This window comes from Capricornis sumatraensis, chromosome 1 (assembly GCF_032405125.1).
Source record: "Capricornis sumatraensis isolate serow.1 chromosome 1, serow.2, whole genome shotgun sequence".
Classification (NCBI taxonomy): Eukaryota; Metazoa; Chordata; class Mammalia; order Artiodactyla; family Bovidae; genus Capricornis; species Capricornis sumatraensis.
In genome coordinates, this window is record NC_091069.1 from 73,321,080 (window position 1) to 73,337,701 (window position 16,622).

General features: G+C 36.3%; 1 protein-coding gene across 17 annotated transcripts in view; it reads left to right on the plus strand.

Moving 5' to 3' along the window:
* Nucleotides 1-16,622, plus strand: part of NRXN1 (neurexin 1) — a 1,215,464-nt gene that overhangs the window by 162,405 nt on the left and 1,036,437 nt on the right. The window contains exon 7 of one of the 17 annotated variants that reach the window (XM_068971240.1): nt 16,138-16,145. The exons of the other annotated variants lie outside the window; for them this stretch is intronic. Coding sequence (XP_068827341.1) covers nt 16,138-16,145 — 8 coding nt within the window. The remainder of the gene's footprint in view (nt 1-16,137; nt 16,146-16,622) is intronic. 17 annotated transcript variants of the gene reach the window in all.

Genomic DNA, 16,622 nt, shown 5'->3' on the forward strand with positions numbered 1-16,622 from the left:
TGTGTTATTGTTGATTTCCCCTTTCATACTTGTTAGCATTTGTCTTACATATTGCGGTGCTCCTATATTGGGTGCATATATATTTATAATTGTTATATCTTCTTCTTGGATTGATCCTTTGATCATTATGTAGTGGCCTTCTTTGTCTCTTTTCACAGCCTTTGTTTTAAAGTCTATTTTATCAGATATGAGTATTGCCACTCCTGCTTTCTTTTGGTCTCTATTTGCGTGGTATATCTTATTCCAGCCCTTCACTTTCAGTCTATATGTGTCCCTTGTTTTGAGGTGGGTCTCTTGTAAGCAACATATAGAGGGGTCTTGTTTTTGTATCCATTCGGCCAGTCTTTGCCTTTTGGTTGGGGCGTTCAACCCATTTACGTTTAAGGTAATTATTGATAAGTATGATCCCGTTACCATTTACTTTATTGTTTTGGGTTCGGGTTTATACACCCTTTTCGGTTTCCTGTCTAGAGAATATCCTTTAGAATTTGTTGGAGAGCTGGTTTGGTGGTGCTGAATTCTCTCAGCTTTTGCTTGTCTGTAAAGCTTTTGATTTCTCCTTCGTATTTGAATGAGATCCTTGCTGGGTACAGTAATCTGGGCTGTAGGTTATTGTCTTTCATCACTTTAAGTATGTCTTGCCATTCCCTCCTGGCCTGAAGAGTTTCTATTGAAAGATCAGCTGTTATCCTTATGGGAATCCCCTTGTGTGTTATTTGTTGTTTTTCCCTTGCTGCTTTTAATATTTGTTCTTTGTGTTTGACCTTTGTTAATTTAATTAATATGTGTCTTGGGGTGTTTCGCCTTGGGTTTATCCTATTTGGAACTCTCTGTGTTTCTTGGACTTGGGTGATTATTTCCTTCCCCATTTTAGGGAAGTTTTCAACTATTATCTCCTCAAGGATTTTCTCATGATCTTTCTTTCTGTCTTCTTCTTCTGGGACTCCTATAATTCGAATGTTGGAGCGTTTCATATTGTCCTGGAGGTCTCTGAGATTGTCCTCGTTTCTTTTAATTCGTATTTCTTGTTTCCTCTCTGATTCATTTATTTCTACCATTCTATCTTCTATTTCACTAATCCTATCTTCTGCCTCCGTTATTCTACTATTTGTTGCCTCCAGAGTGTTTCTGATCTCATTTATTGCATTATTCATTATATTTTGACTCTTTTTTATTTCTTCTAGGTCCTTGTTAAACCTTTCTTGCATCTTCTCAATCCTTGTCTCTAGGCTATTTATCTGTGATTCCATTTTGATTTCAAGATTTTGGATCATTTTCACTATCAATATTCGGAATTCCTTCTCAGGTAGATTCCCTACTTCTTCCTCTTTCGTTTGGTTTGGTGGGCAACTCTCCTGTTCCTTTACCTGCTGAGTATTCCTCTGTCTCTTCATCTTGGTTATATTGCTGCGTTTGGGGTGGTCTTTTTATATTCTGGTGATTTGTGGAGTTCTCTTTATTATGGAGCTTCCTCACTGTGGGTGGGGTTCTATCAGTGGCTTGTCAAGGTTTCCTGGTTAGGGAGGCTTATCTTGGAGTTCCGGTGGGTGGAGCTGGGTTTCTTCTCTCTGGAGTGCAGTGGAGTGACCAGTGATGGGTTATGAGACATCAAAGGTTTTGGAATAATTTTGAGCTGCCTGTGTATTCAAGCTCAGGGGAGTGTTCCTGTGTTGCTGGAGAATTTGAGTGATATGTCTTGTTTTGGAACTTGTTGGCCCTTGGGTGGAGCTTGGTTTCAGTGTAAGTATGAAGGCATTTGATGAGCTCCTATTGCTTAATGTTCCCTGAATTCAAGAGTTCTCTAATGTTTTCAGGTTTTGTATTTAAGCCTCCTGCTTCTGGTCTTCAGTTTTTACAGTAGCCTCTAGACTTCTCCATCTATACAGCACCGATGATAAAACATCTAGGTTAAAGATGAAAAGTTTCTCCACATTGAGGGACACTCAGAGAGGTTCACTGAGTTACAAGGAGAAGAGAAGATGGAGGGGGTAGTTAGAGGTAACTGGAATGAGATGCGGTGAGATCAAAAGAGGAGAGAGCAAGCTAGGCAGTAGTCACTTCCTTATGTGCGCTCTATAGTCTGGCCCGCTCAGGTATTTACGGAGTTATACAGGGAAGAGGAGAGGGAGGAAGTAGACAGAGGTGACCAGGAGGATAAGAGAGAGGAATGAGAAGGAGAGAGACAAATCCTGCCAGAAACCAGTTCCTTAGGTGTTCTCCACTGTCTGGAACACACAGAGATTCACAGAGTTGGATAGAGAAGAGATGGGGGAGAAAAGAGACAGAGGCCACCTGGTGGAGAAAAAGGAGAGTCTATAGGAGAAGAGAGTGGTCAAGCCAGTAATCTCGCTCTCAGGTAAACTTGGGTCGTGAAGTTTGGGTTTTTAAATGAACATAATTGACAACAAAAACCTAAGAGCAAAGGTTAAAAATCTAGAGTAGAGGTTGGATTTTCAAAAATACAATATTAAAGAAAAGAAGCAGAAGGAAAAAGCAGGAAAGAAAGAAAGAAAAAAAACCAAGAATTATTAAAAAAAAAACAAGCAAACAAAAAAAACAAACAAACAAACAAACAAAAACCCCACCAACAACCATCCAAAGGCTATATATGGTGTTTGCCTTAAAAAAAAAAAAAAAAGTTTTTTTTAAAAAATAGTAATAATAGGTTATAGTAATAAAAATTAGAGGAGAAATAGAAGATTTAACAATTAAAAAAAAAGGTTAGGAAAAAAAAAAGAGAAAAAAAAAAAAAGGAATGATTTTTAAAATAGTAAAAATATATCTGGCTCTTCTCTGATGTTTTGGGCCGTGTGGGATCACTTCCAAGGTGGTTCCCTCTGTTTAACTTCTTCCGTTTGCTGGTTTTTCAGGCTCACTAGTTCAGTCGCACTGTGGGGAGGGGGAATGCCGCAAACTAATAGCGCTGTCGTGTGCTCTCAGTGTCACAGCCCCGCTTGACCTGTCCCTTCTCGCGGCGCACAAACCGCTCCGGCTCTACGATGCACAGCCGGGAACCGTCTGGGGCTGGCCCTAGGCTGCGTGCACTTCCCGGTCCAAGCCGCTCATGTTTGGCGCTCAGGCAGCCCTCAGAGGCACAGATTCGGCTGGGACTGCGCTTTGTGCCCTTCCCAGGTCCAAGTAGCTCAGGAGTTTGGCGAGCGTGATCGCCGCGGCTTGTCACCTTTTCTGTCGCTGCTGCTCAACTTTCTGGGTGGACCGCTGGCGTCCCCCGTGAGGCAGATTGTGACTGTCCAGCACCCCCAGAAGTCTTAGCAAAGAAGCCCGCTTGCAGTTAGGTAAGTAAAGTCTCTCCGGGTCTGCAATTGCCCCTTTCCAGTCCTTACGGCTCTGGCTGCCTGTCCCCGGCGGGGGATGGTCTGCAGCCGGCTTTTTCCGTTCCGTCCTTTGTTCTGTGCTCGGTCCTGGCGGCGTCTTATGTTCGAGCTTTTCGTGCTGTATCTATCCCACAGTCTGGTTTGCTAGCGCAAGTTAGATCGTTCTGGTTGCGCGTGGGGCGTTCCTGCCCGATTCTTGCAAAGCACTGCAGCCCGCGCCTCCCGCGCGTCCCTGCCCTGCCCCCACTTCCCAATGGCGGATGCAGGCGTCTGTGCTGCTTTTCCGCTGGGGGAGTTACTGTTGGGCTTGTAATCTCTTGGTTTTAATTATTTCTTTATTTTTCCTTCCTGTTATGTTGCCCTCTGGGTTTCCAAGACTCGCCACAGACTCGGCAGGGAGAGTGTTTCCTGGTGTTTGGAAACCTCTCTTCTTAAAATTCCCTTCCCGGGACAGGCTTCCCTTCCCGGGACGGGATTCCCTTCCCGGGACGGAGTTCCCTCCCCACCTCCTTTGTCTCCTTTTTCGTCGTTTATATTTTTCCCTACCTGTTTTTGAAGACAATGGTCTGCTTTTCTGGTTGCCTGCTGTCCTCTGCCAGCCTACAGAGGTTGTTTTGTGGAGTTTGCTCAGCGTTGAAATGTTCTTTTGAGGAATTAGTGAGGGAGAGAGTGGTCTTCCCGTCCTATTCCTCCGCCATCTTTATGAAGTCCCCTCATAGCACTTTGATTAGTTTTCTTTTGTCATAAAATTAATTGTTGAAAATAAAAATAAAGAAATGTCGATGTTTCTAACTATGTTTAAGAATATCAACAAGTGTTGGCATCACTTATATTTTCATTTTTTGGTAATTTATGGCTTGTAAGCTTAACTGCTTAAATACCTCATTTTAATTTTAAACATGTATATTTAAGAAATAACTTCCTTGACCAGTAATAAGTGAGCCATTGGTTATAGTTAATAATGTCTATGTACTAGGATGTCATAGCAAAACACAAGAGACAGTACATACCATCACATCCAGGATGATAGATTTAATAAAACTTTGTTACATAAAGATGAGCCCTATTGTGCTGCCTTGCAAGGTTGTTATAGTTACAGTGTTTCTGTATGGGAATTTAACTTTTCTTAGTAATATTAGTTACTGAACCCAATCATTTCTTAAATCTCTCTTTGAAAGTAACCTCCATTGTAAAAGATTCTGAATTATTTTTATTTCTCTTTCTTTTTTAATACATTTTTTTTGAATAAAGCGGAGAACAAAAACATTAGCATATTTTTCCTTCCAGAATATTAGACAGAATTTTTGCTTCCCAAACCAATTGCTATTTTTCACTTAATAGGAAAAAATTAGTATTATATATATATTTAAAGCAATCTGTTCTCAGCTGGTAAAATCCATTTAATTGATGCTATTAAAACCCATAAGTTTCTGTTATTCAGTATAGTTTAAGTCAGAATATCAAGTTTCTGTGAACAATGGGTTTCATACTATCATCAAGTTTCAGGTTTCCAAGAGCTATATGCTCCATGTTCATTGAACAATAAGGTGACCTTGGAAAACATAGTTCAAGTTCAGATTTACCTCCTACAAGGCTACAGCACCAAATTCTGAGGAATGAATAGGTGTAAAAGGAAATATGATAGGTACTCTCCACATTCAAGGAATTTGTAGTTCTTTCGGAAGAGAAGAAAAGCATCTGTCTTTTCTGAATAACTAACTGAATGGTGCTACTAATCATATCAGAATATTCATATATTTTACATAGTATTATAACTCCATGGTGTTATCTACAGCACAGTAAATTCCTCACTGGTAGGATTATGTTTCCTCATATTCATATCTTTGCCTTTTGTCTGGTCAAATCCCTTATATTTGGAAGTATTCAAAAGAACTTGAACAAATAATGCAAAAAGCCAATGAACCTTTTAAGAGTTTAAGTGTCTGCACACAACAAAATGCTATTGTTATGATTGATAATAGCTAACATATTTTGATGGAAATACTCTGTGTACACTGTTAATAATTATGATATCAAATGTGATAAAAATTAAAATAGTAACATCAGCAAAAAGGAATAGGCAGATTCAAGCTTTCATCATTCCAGAATAACATCAAAATGAGAATAAACTGTCAGAACTAAATTTTTCAGACCTCTGATAAGTCAGAAGTTTACAACAACCAAGTGAATGCTGAATTACAATGTAAAACATCAGTCAGTGTAATATACCATGTTTATAGACATAAATTTAATAAAACAGAACTAAACAAACCATTGTCATTTTGATGCAGAAGATGGCTTTTGCCAAAATCCAACATCTTTTCATGCCAAAAGCATACACACACAATGAAAAGAAGGAAACTTCAACATTATATGAGGCATTTATAAAAAAAAAAAAAACAACAACACCTCACCCTACATTATACTCAGTGGTAGAAAGCTAAAATCTTTACACCTAAGATTGGGAAAAGAGAGGATCCCACTTTCGCTACTGCTATTCATCACTGCACCTGAAAAATAAGACAGGAAAAAGAAAAGAAATCCAAATTGGAAAGAGAAAGTAAAACAATCCCTCTCTATATATGAGATGTATATAGGTATGTGTATGTGTATATGTGTGTGTGTGTATACATATAATCCTGAAGAGTCTATAAGAAAGTAGCTAAAGCTAATGAATGAATTCACCAAAGTTGCAGGAGACAAAATCAACACACAAAAATTAATTTTTTCTATGAAGTTGCAATGAACAATCCAAAAGTGAAATTAAGAAAGCTATTCTATTTATAATATCATCTAAAAGAATAAAATACCTAGAAATAAATTAAATCAGGGAAGTGAAAGACTTGTACACTGAAAACAACAGAACATTGCTGAAAAAAATTAAAGACCTAAATATTCGGAAGTATGGTTTGTATTCTTGGGTAGGAATAGTTAATCTCACAGGTTTAAAGGAATCTTTATCAAAATTCCAGTAGCCTTTTTTTTTTTTTTTTAAAGATGAAAAAGCCTATCTTCCAATTCCTGTGGAATTGCATAGGGCCCTGAATGGCCAAAATAATCTTGAAAGAGGTCAACAAAATCATGAAAACTCATTTTTTTTTCCATTTCAAGGCTTATTACAAATCTATAATAAGTAAAGGAATGTGATAATGGCATAAGTGTATACACATATGTAATACTAGCAAAAGGATTGCATATAAAGTGATGAAATAGAATTGAAAATCTAGAAATAAACTTATACATTTTTGGTTAATTGATGTTTAATAAGGATGCCAAAATGATTCGATGGGGAAAGAATAATTTCTTGACAAATGATACTAAAACAATTGAATTTCCAGAATTGTAAAAGAGTGAAGTTAAAATCCTTTTCTTATACTATATGCAAAAATTGATTCAAAATAAATGCATGGATTAAATATAAGAGCTAAAATTATAAAACTTTAAAAGAAATATAGGGGGAAATTTTTATGGCCTTGACTTTGGTGATGAATTATTAGTTATGACACCAAAAGCAAAAGCAACAGAAGAAAAAAATAAGCAAATTGGACATTATCAATATTAAAACTTTTGTGCATCAAGAAGTTGACAGTCGTGATTGTCAGAGTCTGGAATATGGGGATAAGAAAAATAGGTGAAGATGGTCAAAAGATAAAAAAACTTCCAGTTATAAAAGAAATAAGTTTTGGGGATGTATGTACAGCATGGGAGCTATCAAAACTATGTCATATATTTGAAAGCTGCTTACACAGTATATTTTAAAAGTTCTTCTCAGAAAAATTGTAACTACATGAGGTGATGTGTGCTAACCAAACTTGCAGTTATTTTGCAGTACATGCATATGTCAAGTCATTTTTGCACACCTAAAACTAATACAATGCTACATGTCAATAATACTTCAATAAAACAGAAAAAATGTGAAAAGACAGCCTATAAAATGATAAAAACTATTTGCAAATCATATATTTAAGAGTTTAATATCCAAAATATTTAGGGAACTCATAGAATACAAAAAAAAAACCACCAATGTGAAGAGGGATTGAACTCTCAGTATAATATATACAAATAGCCAGTTCAGTTCAGTCGCTCAGTCGTGTCCAACTCTTTGCGACCCCTTGAACTGCAGCATGCCAGGCCTCCCTGTCCATCACCAACTCCTGGAGTTTACTCAAGCTCATTTTCATTGAATCATTGATGCTATCCAACCATCTCATCCTCTGTCATCCTTTTCTCCCACCTTCAATCATTCATAGCATCAAAGTCTTTGCAAAAGAGTCAGTTCTTCCCATCAGGTGGCCAAAGTATTGGGGTTTCAGCTTCAGCATCAGTCCTTCCAATGACTATTTAGGACTGATTTCCATTAGGATGGACTGGTTGGATCTCTTTGCAGTCCAAGGGACTCTCAAGAGTCTCCTCCAACACTATAGTTCAAAAGCATCAGTTTTTTGGCACTCAGCTTTCTTTATGGTCCAACTTTCACATCCATACATGACTACTGGAAAAACCATGCCTTGATTAGATGGACTTTTGTTGACAAAGTAATGTCTCTGTTTTTTAATATGCTATCTAGTTATGACTATAAAGTGGAAGTGAGAAATAGATTTAAGGGACTAGATATGATAGAGTGCCTGATGAACTATGGATGGAGGTACATGACATTGTACAGGAGACAGGAATCAAGACTATCCCCAAGAAAAAGAAATGCAAAAAAAGAAAAATGGCTGTCTGAGGAAGTCTTACAAATAGCTGTGAAAAGAAGAGAAGCAGAAAGCAAAGGAGAAAAGGAAAGATATACCCATTTGAATGCATAGTTCCAAAGAATAGCAAGGAGAGATAAGAAAGCCTTCCTCAGCGATCAATGCAAAGAAATAGAGGAAAACAATAGAATGGGAAAGACTGTAGATCTCTTCAAGAAAATTAGAGATACCAAGGGAACATTTCATGCAAAGATGGGCTCAATAAAGGACAGAAATCGTATGAACCTGAGAGAAGCAGAAGATATTAAGAAGAGGTGGCAAGAATACACAGAAGAACTGCACAAAAAAATATCTTCATGATCCAGATAATCATGATGGTGTGATCACACACACTCACCTAGAGCCAGACATCCTGGAATGTGAAGTCAAGGGGGCCTTAGGAAGCATCACTGCAAACAAAGCTAGTGGAGGTGATAGAATTCCAGTTGAGCTATTTCAAATCCTGAAAGATGATGCTGTGAAAGCCCTGCACTCAATATGTTAGCAAATTTGGAAAACTCAGCAGTGGCCACAGGACTGGAAAAGGTCAATTTTCATTCCAATCCCAAAGAAAGGCAATGCCAAAGACAGCTCAAACTACGGCACAATTGCACTCATCTTACAGGCCAGTAACGTAGTGCTCAAAATTCTCCAAGCCACGCTTCAGCAACACATGAACCATGAACTTCCACATGTTCAAGCTGGTTTTCGAAAAGGCAGAGGAACCAGAGATCAAATTGCCAACACTCTTGCCAACACTCAAGTGTGTTGGAGAACACTCTTGAGAGTCTCTTGGACTGCAAGGAGATCCAACCAGTCCATCCTAAAGGAGATCAGACCTGGGTGTCCATTGGAAGGACTGATGTTGAAGCTGAAACTCCAATACATTTGAAAATACTCTGATGCTGGGAGGGATTGGGGGCAGGAGGAGAAGGGGATGACAGAGGATGAGGTGGTTGGATGGCATCCCCGACTCAATGGACAAGGCTTTGGATAGATTCCGGGAGTTGGTGATGGACAGGGAGGCCTGGCTTTGCTGTGGTTCATGAAGTCACAAAGAGTTGAACATGACTGAGCGACTGAACTGAACTGAACTAGTTTGGTCATAACTTTTCTTCCAAGGAGCAAGCATTTTAATCAAAATGGCCAGTAAGCACATTAAAAAGTCCAATATCATAATTATTAGGGAAATGGAAACCAATACCAGAATGATACACCATTTCATATCTACTAGAGTTACTACAGCCATAAAAAACGGACAACAAATTTCATTGAGGACATGTAGAAATTGGAATTGTACATTTCTGGTGGAAATGTAAAACTGCACAGTTACTACTGAAAGCAGTTTGGCAGTGGTGGAACAAGTTTGTGAAAACTGCATGAATCCACTTATGTGAGTTACCTAGAATAGGCAAATCATAGAAAGAAATGCAAATTAAAAATTATCAGGAACTCTAAGTGTTTGGGAGTAACGTGAATTTATCGCCAATGGTTGCAGAGTTTGTTTTTTGGTGATAAATATTTTGGAAATAGTTGTGATGGCTGCATGACATTGTGAATATGATTAATGCCCCTGAGTTATACATTTAAAATGATTAAAATGGCAAGTTTTATATATTTCCATTCAAAAAATTTTAATTGATGTATACTGATTTAAAATATGTGGTATATGTTCATTTGTTCACATTTATCTAGGTTATTTTTCTTCCATTCTTCTCAATTGTAATTTATTATAAGATATTGAATATAGTTCCCAATGCTGTACAGTAAATCATATTTGTTTTATATATGGTAGTGTGCATCTGTTAACCGCACACTCATTGTTTTCCTCCATCCTATTCCCTTTTGGTAAGAATAAGTCTGTATCCTTTGTCTGTGAGTGTGTTTCTATTTTGTAAATAAGTTCTTTTATGCTATTTTCTTTCTTTTTTTAGATTTCGTATATAATTGATGTCATAGAATGTTTTTCTTTATCTGTCTCATGTATTTCATGTAGTATGATAATCTGTAGGTCCACCATATTACTATAAACATCAGCATTACTTCATTATTTTCTTATGGCTAATATTATTCCACCTCTTCTTTATTCATTCACTTGGTGTGCATTTAGCTTGCTTCCATGTGTTGGCTGTTGTAAATAGTGCAGCTGTGAACACTGGGCTGCATATATCTTTTTGAATTAGAGTTTTTGTCTTTTCTGAATATATACCCAGGGGTGAGATTTCTTGATCATACAGTAACTCTATGTTTAGGTTTTTGAGGAACCTCCATATTATTGTCCATAGTGACTGTGCCTATTTGCATTTCCACCAACAGTGTTTGAGGGTTTCTTTTTTTTGCATTCCTTCTCCACCATTTATTATTTGTAGACATTTGATGATGGCCGTTCTGACCATTGTGAGATGTTATCCGATTATAGTTTTTATTTCCATTTCTCATTAAGGAGTTTTATCATATCTTATATATAAGACTTTAATCCATTATCTTTGTATATGTTATGAGAGAGTGTTCTAACTGATTTACATGTGGTTGTTCAGTTCCCCTAACACCACTTCCTGAAGAGACTATTTTTTCTCCATTGTTTATTTTTGACTCTTTGTTAAGAATTAATTAGTTGGCCATAGGTGTGTGGGTTTATTTTTGGTCTCTCTATTCTGTTCCACTGATCTAATGTCTTTTTTTGTGTCAATACCATACAGTTTGATTACTATAACTTTGTAGTATTTTCTGAAGTCTGGAAGGATTGTTCCTCCAGCTTTGTTCTTTTCCCTCAGGATTGCTTTGGCAATTCCAGGTCATTTGTGATTCCATAGAAATTTTAGGGTTATTTCTCCTAATTCTGTGCAATATGTCTTGTTTAGTTTGATAGGGATCACATTAAATCTGTAGATTGCTTCAGGTAGTACAACCTTTTAAACTATAGTAATTCTTCCAATCCAGAGCATAAAATATCTTTCCACGTCCTTGTATCATCTTTGAGTTTCTTTTTTTTAACTTTCTGACATTTTATCATTAGTGTGTATGTGTGTGTGTGTGTGTGTGTGTGTGTTAGTCACTCAGTTGTGTCCAACTCTTTGCAGCCCCATGGACTGTAGCCCTCCAGGTTTCTCTGTCCATCGGATTTTTCAGGCAAGAATAATGGAGTGGGTTGCCATTTCCTTCACCAAGGGATCTTCCTGACCCAGAGATCAAACCTGGGTCTCCCACATTGCAGGCAGTTTCTTTATCATCTGGGCTACCAGGGAAGTTAGGAAATGCAATAGATTTCCACACATTAATCTTGTATTCTGCTACCTTGCTGAATTCATTTATCACTTCTAATAATTTTTGTGTGTAGTCTTTAGGATTTTCTATATAGAGAAGAGTTGACTCATTGGAAAAGGCTCTGATGCTGGGAGGGATTGGGGGCAGGAGGAAAAGGGGACGACCGAGGATGAGATGGCTGGATGGCATCACCGACTTGATGGATGTGAGTTTGAGTGAGCTCTGGGAGATGGTGATGGACAGGGAGGCCTGGCATGCTGTGATTCATGGGTCGCAAAGAGTCTGACACGACTGAGTGACTGAACTGAACTGAACTGAACTGATAATGACAGTTTTACCTCTTACCTTCCAATTTGTATAGCTTTTCTTTTTCTTGTTTTATTGATTTGGCTGAGACTTACAATATGATGTTGAATACAAGTGAAGAGAGTGGGCATTCTTGTCTCAACATTTAGAGGGAAGGCTTTCGGCTTTTAATTATTTAGTGTTATATTGGTAGTAGGTTTGTCATAAATGTCTTTGATTGTGTTGAGATATATTTTCTCTATACCCACTTTGGCAAGTGTTCCCCCTCCATGAGCGGATGTTAATATTTATCAAATGCTTTTTCTACGTCTATTGCAAAGATCTTGTTGTGTCCCCCCCTCCCTTTTCTTTTGTTGGAGTGATGTATCACATTGATTTGTGTAGTTCACTTCCTTGTGAACTTGGGATGAATTCTTCTTGGCGGTTGTGCACAATTTTTTATATGTGTTGTTGGATTTGGTTTACTAGTATTTTGTTGAGAATTTTTGTATGTATATTCATCAAAGATATTGGCCTCTAGTTTTCTTTTTTGGTGGTATCTTTATCCAATCTCGGTAACAGGGTAATGATCAGAGTGATGGTGCTTCATAGGATGTCTTTGGGAGTGTTTTCTCATCTTCAGTCTTTTGAAAGAGTTTGAGAAGGATCAGTAAAAGTTCCTCTTTGTATGTTTGGTAGAATTTGCCTGTGAAGCCATCTGGTCCTGAACTTTTGTTTGTATTGATTTTTTTGTTTTTGTTTTTGATTTTTTTTTTTTTTAAGATTCTATTTCACTTCCAGTGATGGGTCTGTTTAAATTATCTATTTCTTCTTAATTCAGTTTTGGTAGGCTATATGTTTCTAGGAAATTGTCTCTTTCTTCAGGATTGTGGATGTTTCACATATATTTATCTGAGACTTCATAATCACAGTTGTAAAATATTCAGATTTGATGTTACAAAATCTAGAATGCCTCTAGCTCTCACCTCACCCAAATGGGAACTTCTTAAATGTTTCTTGCCATGATGTAAACTTTCAGCTTTTTGTAACACAATCAAATCCACTTTATAGGGATTCATTTTCTATAGCATGATATCTTGTGTCAGGCAACCTTTGAAAACAATATTTATTAAATACTAACTCTATCCCCATACTAGTTTAAGAAATGAAATCATTTTAAGGAATGAAATACATTTCATTTCTACATTTTAAGAAATGAAATAATTTTAAAAACATTATGAAATGAATATATATGCTACATGTTAGGGTAAGATAGATATTTAATAAATACTTCTGACAGATATGTTTCAGGGATAAAAGGTAGGTTCTTGATAGACCAGCATTTGTAGTAAAGCCATATTGATATTAATTTTGTACCTAAAATGATTTTTCCTTTAATTTTCATTTTCTGTGATCACATAGAGAAGGAAAGGGATAATCACTGGAAAGAAGAAATGGTGGTTGGGGTACTAAAGAAAATAGTTTTTTTTTTTTTTTTTTAATACATATAATTGTGTTATTTGTATTCTTATATTGTTGTTTTAAGATTTTTAAATTTTTAGATTTTTAACAAAGAATTTATCTGTAATTTCACATATTCTTCAATTTTATTCCAGAGAGGGAGAAAAATCAACTATTTAGTAGCTATGTTATCAAGCTATATTTCTTTAAGGCTAAATAATGACTTAAAAAAAATGCAGTTGAAGTTGCTCTGTTCACAAAATGAACATTTTGAACAGAAAGATACTTTTTTTTAAACTTCATTCTTCAAAGTCATTATAAGTCCTCATTTAGGTATTGGTGAATATTCATTGATAAAGGAAAATTTGGATTACCATAAATAATTATTTATTTTTGATCAACTGGAATGCCCTTAATGCAGCTTTGATTGATACATTGTAGAGAAAACAATATACCATTCAATATGCCAAGTTAAATCTATTACATAAAATAGGAATCTGTCTTATTCTCTTCATGTTTTTCTTGTAAAATGTTTTAACCCTTTGATTTCTAAAACTTTGCCTACTGCCATAGAAACTAGCTCAACCTGTAAATACCTTTTTTGAACAGACTTTTATTTCTAGTTTTGTAAGGAATCTTCATACTGTTCTTCATAGTAGTTGTATCAATTTACATTCCCATCAACAATGCAAGAGAGTTCCCTTTTCTCCATATCCTTCCCAGCATTTATTTTGACAAGCTTTTGAAATAATATATTTCTTGCTTTGTATTTTCCTTTTTTACTTTTACTATTTTTTTGACTTTTACTTTTTATTGAAGTATAAGAAGTGTTCAAATAGCTGAACCTATCATGTTCAGTGAATTTTCAAAAACTAGTCCCAGCTGGCTATCTCACAAAAAAGAGAACATTTCTAGCTCTCAGAATCACTCTTTATCAGTGTTCTTTTCATATTTGGACACACTATACCCCTGAGAATAACCAACATCCTGACTGCTAAATAAGCAGATTCATTTTGCCTGATTCTAAAACTTATTAAATTACTCTATATATAAGCCAGTCTGGCTTCTTTCACTTAGCATTATGTTTGTAGATTTCCATGGGCCTTGCACATAGTATTCTTTAGTTTAGTCATCATTCCTTTGTCCATTCGTTCTTGATGGACATTTATGTAGTGTGTAATTTGGGATTATAATGAATAGTAATGTAACGAACATTCTAGTAAATGTCTTTTTGTCATTTTCTGTGTATACCTGAAATTCAAAGTCATATGATATGCAGAGGTTCGGCTTTAATATATACTGCCAGTTTTCCATGTGGTTGTACTGGTTTATACAACCAATTTCTACCAGCAGAGAAGCATGAGGGTTTTGATTGTTCTACATCCTGGCCAACACTTCATAATTAAAGTCCTTTTTGTTTTAGCCATTAAGGTAAACGTGTAGTCACATTAAATGTTGCTTTTACTTTGCATTTCCTTAATGGTTAATGCAGTTGAGTATTGAACACTGCTGATTTATTCATTGTCCATTTAAATATCCTCTAAAGCAAATTCACCTTTTTTCTTTATTGGCTACATTTTAAAATTGTTTTGTAGGAGTGCTTTAGATTTCCTTGGTCAGTCACAATGTTTCATAAAAGCCTTCACTCACTGTATTTATTTTTTCCACTTTCTTAACATTATCTTTCCATGATCATAAATTCTTACTGTTTAGGAAACTTAATACATTTTTCCATATGTATTGTGTCCTGTTTATGAATTGTTTGCCTACTCTATGACCAGAAAAATGTTCTCTCCCCTATATTTCTTTTTTAAAATATACGGATATGTGTATCTCTGTAAGTTCTTATATCTTTAAGGATATATATGTATATGTATATGGTACCTTTCACATACAAATACTTCCATTTGAATATTCAAGTGAGCAGACACATTCTTGACAAGACACTAAGACAGACATTCCCTTTTGTACTACTATATTTACTTTATATAGGAGAGGGCAATGGCACCCCACTCCAGTACTCTTGCCTGGAAAATCCCATGGATGGAGGAGCCTGGTAGGCTGCAGTCCATGGGGTTGCTAAGAGTCGGACACGACTGGGCGACTTCACCTTCACTTTTCACTTTCATGCATTGGAGAAGGAAATGGCAACCCACTCCAGTGTTCTTGCCTGGAGAATCCCAGGGACGGGGGAGCCTGGTGGGCTGCCATCTGTGGGGTCGCCCAGAGTTGGACACGACTGAAGTGAGTTAGCAGCAGCATTTACTTTATCATGAATCAGGAAAAAAAAAAATAAGTGTATATGTGATTCTGTTTCTGGACTCTCTGTTGTTCTTTTGATCAGTTGGTTTAACTCCGTATCAACATTACAGTTCTTAATATAGCTTTATAATAGGTATTAATATATGGTGGTGGAAGTAAATCCTCTAGCTTTATTCTTCGCAATTTTGTTAGCTCTTTTAGGCCCTTTGCATTTCCATTTGAAATTGAGCTTACCAATATCCACAAAATGTCTTGCCAGGATTTTGATTGGGATTGCACTGAACTTGTAGATAAATCTGAGGAGAATTTAGTTTTATACTACTGAGTTTTCCAGTACATGTATGTGGTATATCATATGAAGCTTTAAATTTTCTGTCAGGGATTATTTTAGATATTTGTGTAAGTGTCCTGCATATCTTTTGGAGATTTAATCGTAAGTACTTGATGTTTTTGATACTGCTGTAAATGGCATGTTTAAACTATTTTTTTAATTTCTTTCTATTCTATAGTGTTAAGTCATACTTGCACCTGACAAAATTAAACAGGCAAGGAAGCCCATTCCAAGCTATTGCAGTAAATGAGAGAGGCCATTACTGAGTCCAAGTTCTACTCTACTGAAACAAGTATGGGAGACATTTTAAGAGCTAGGGTTGGGGGCCATAGGTCACTTGTTCTGTTCATTAACCTTATCCAAAGAAAAAGTTAACTTTCTCATATCATCTTGATGGGAGGCAGTTTTACAAATTGGGTCAAAGTACCCACCAAAATTAGTCTGCTACCCTCACACAGAGATTGAGAGATCAAGGTGATGTCTTCCTTGATGTTTATACTTCAGAGTTGGCTCCCAGATCCTTGAGAGAGAGGCACTGAATTGTAAATCTGGCAAGAGTCTTTTAAAAAGATTTACATCTCAAAGGGGCAAAGAAGTAATTTATAAGTTTTCTAAAACAAATGCTCAAAGGAAAGGAAATGTAAAGACTTCTGCAGTTAGACCATCTGGATTCTGTAAAGGTAAAGTTCAGAGAAAGGTCAGGGGCCTTGATTCAGGAAGAAGTCAAGTTGAGGAAAATGTTGACTGTCTTGGTCAATAAAAACACAGTTGATTTTGCTATAGTGGCTGTATTGTCATCAATGTAGTGAATTTCATTATTCATTTTAATAGTTTTAAATTTTTTTAAGATTGTTAAACACATCATATTATCATGTCTGTGAATAATTGCAGTTATATTATATCCTTTGTAATTGTTATCCCTTTTTATTTTATTTATTATACTAGCTGAGA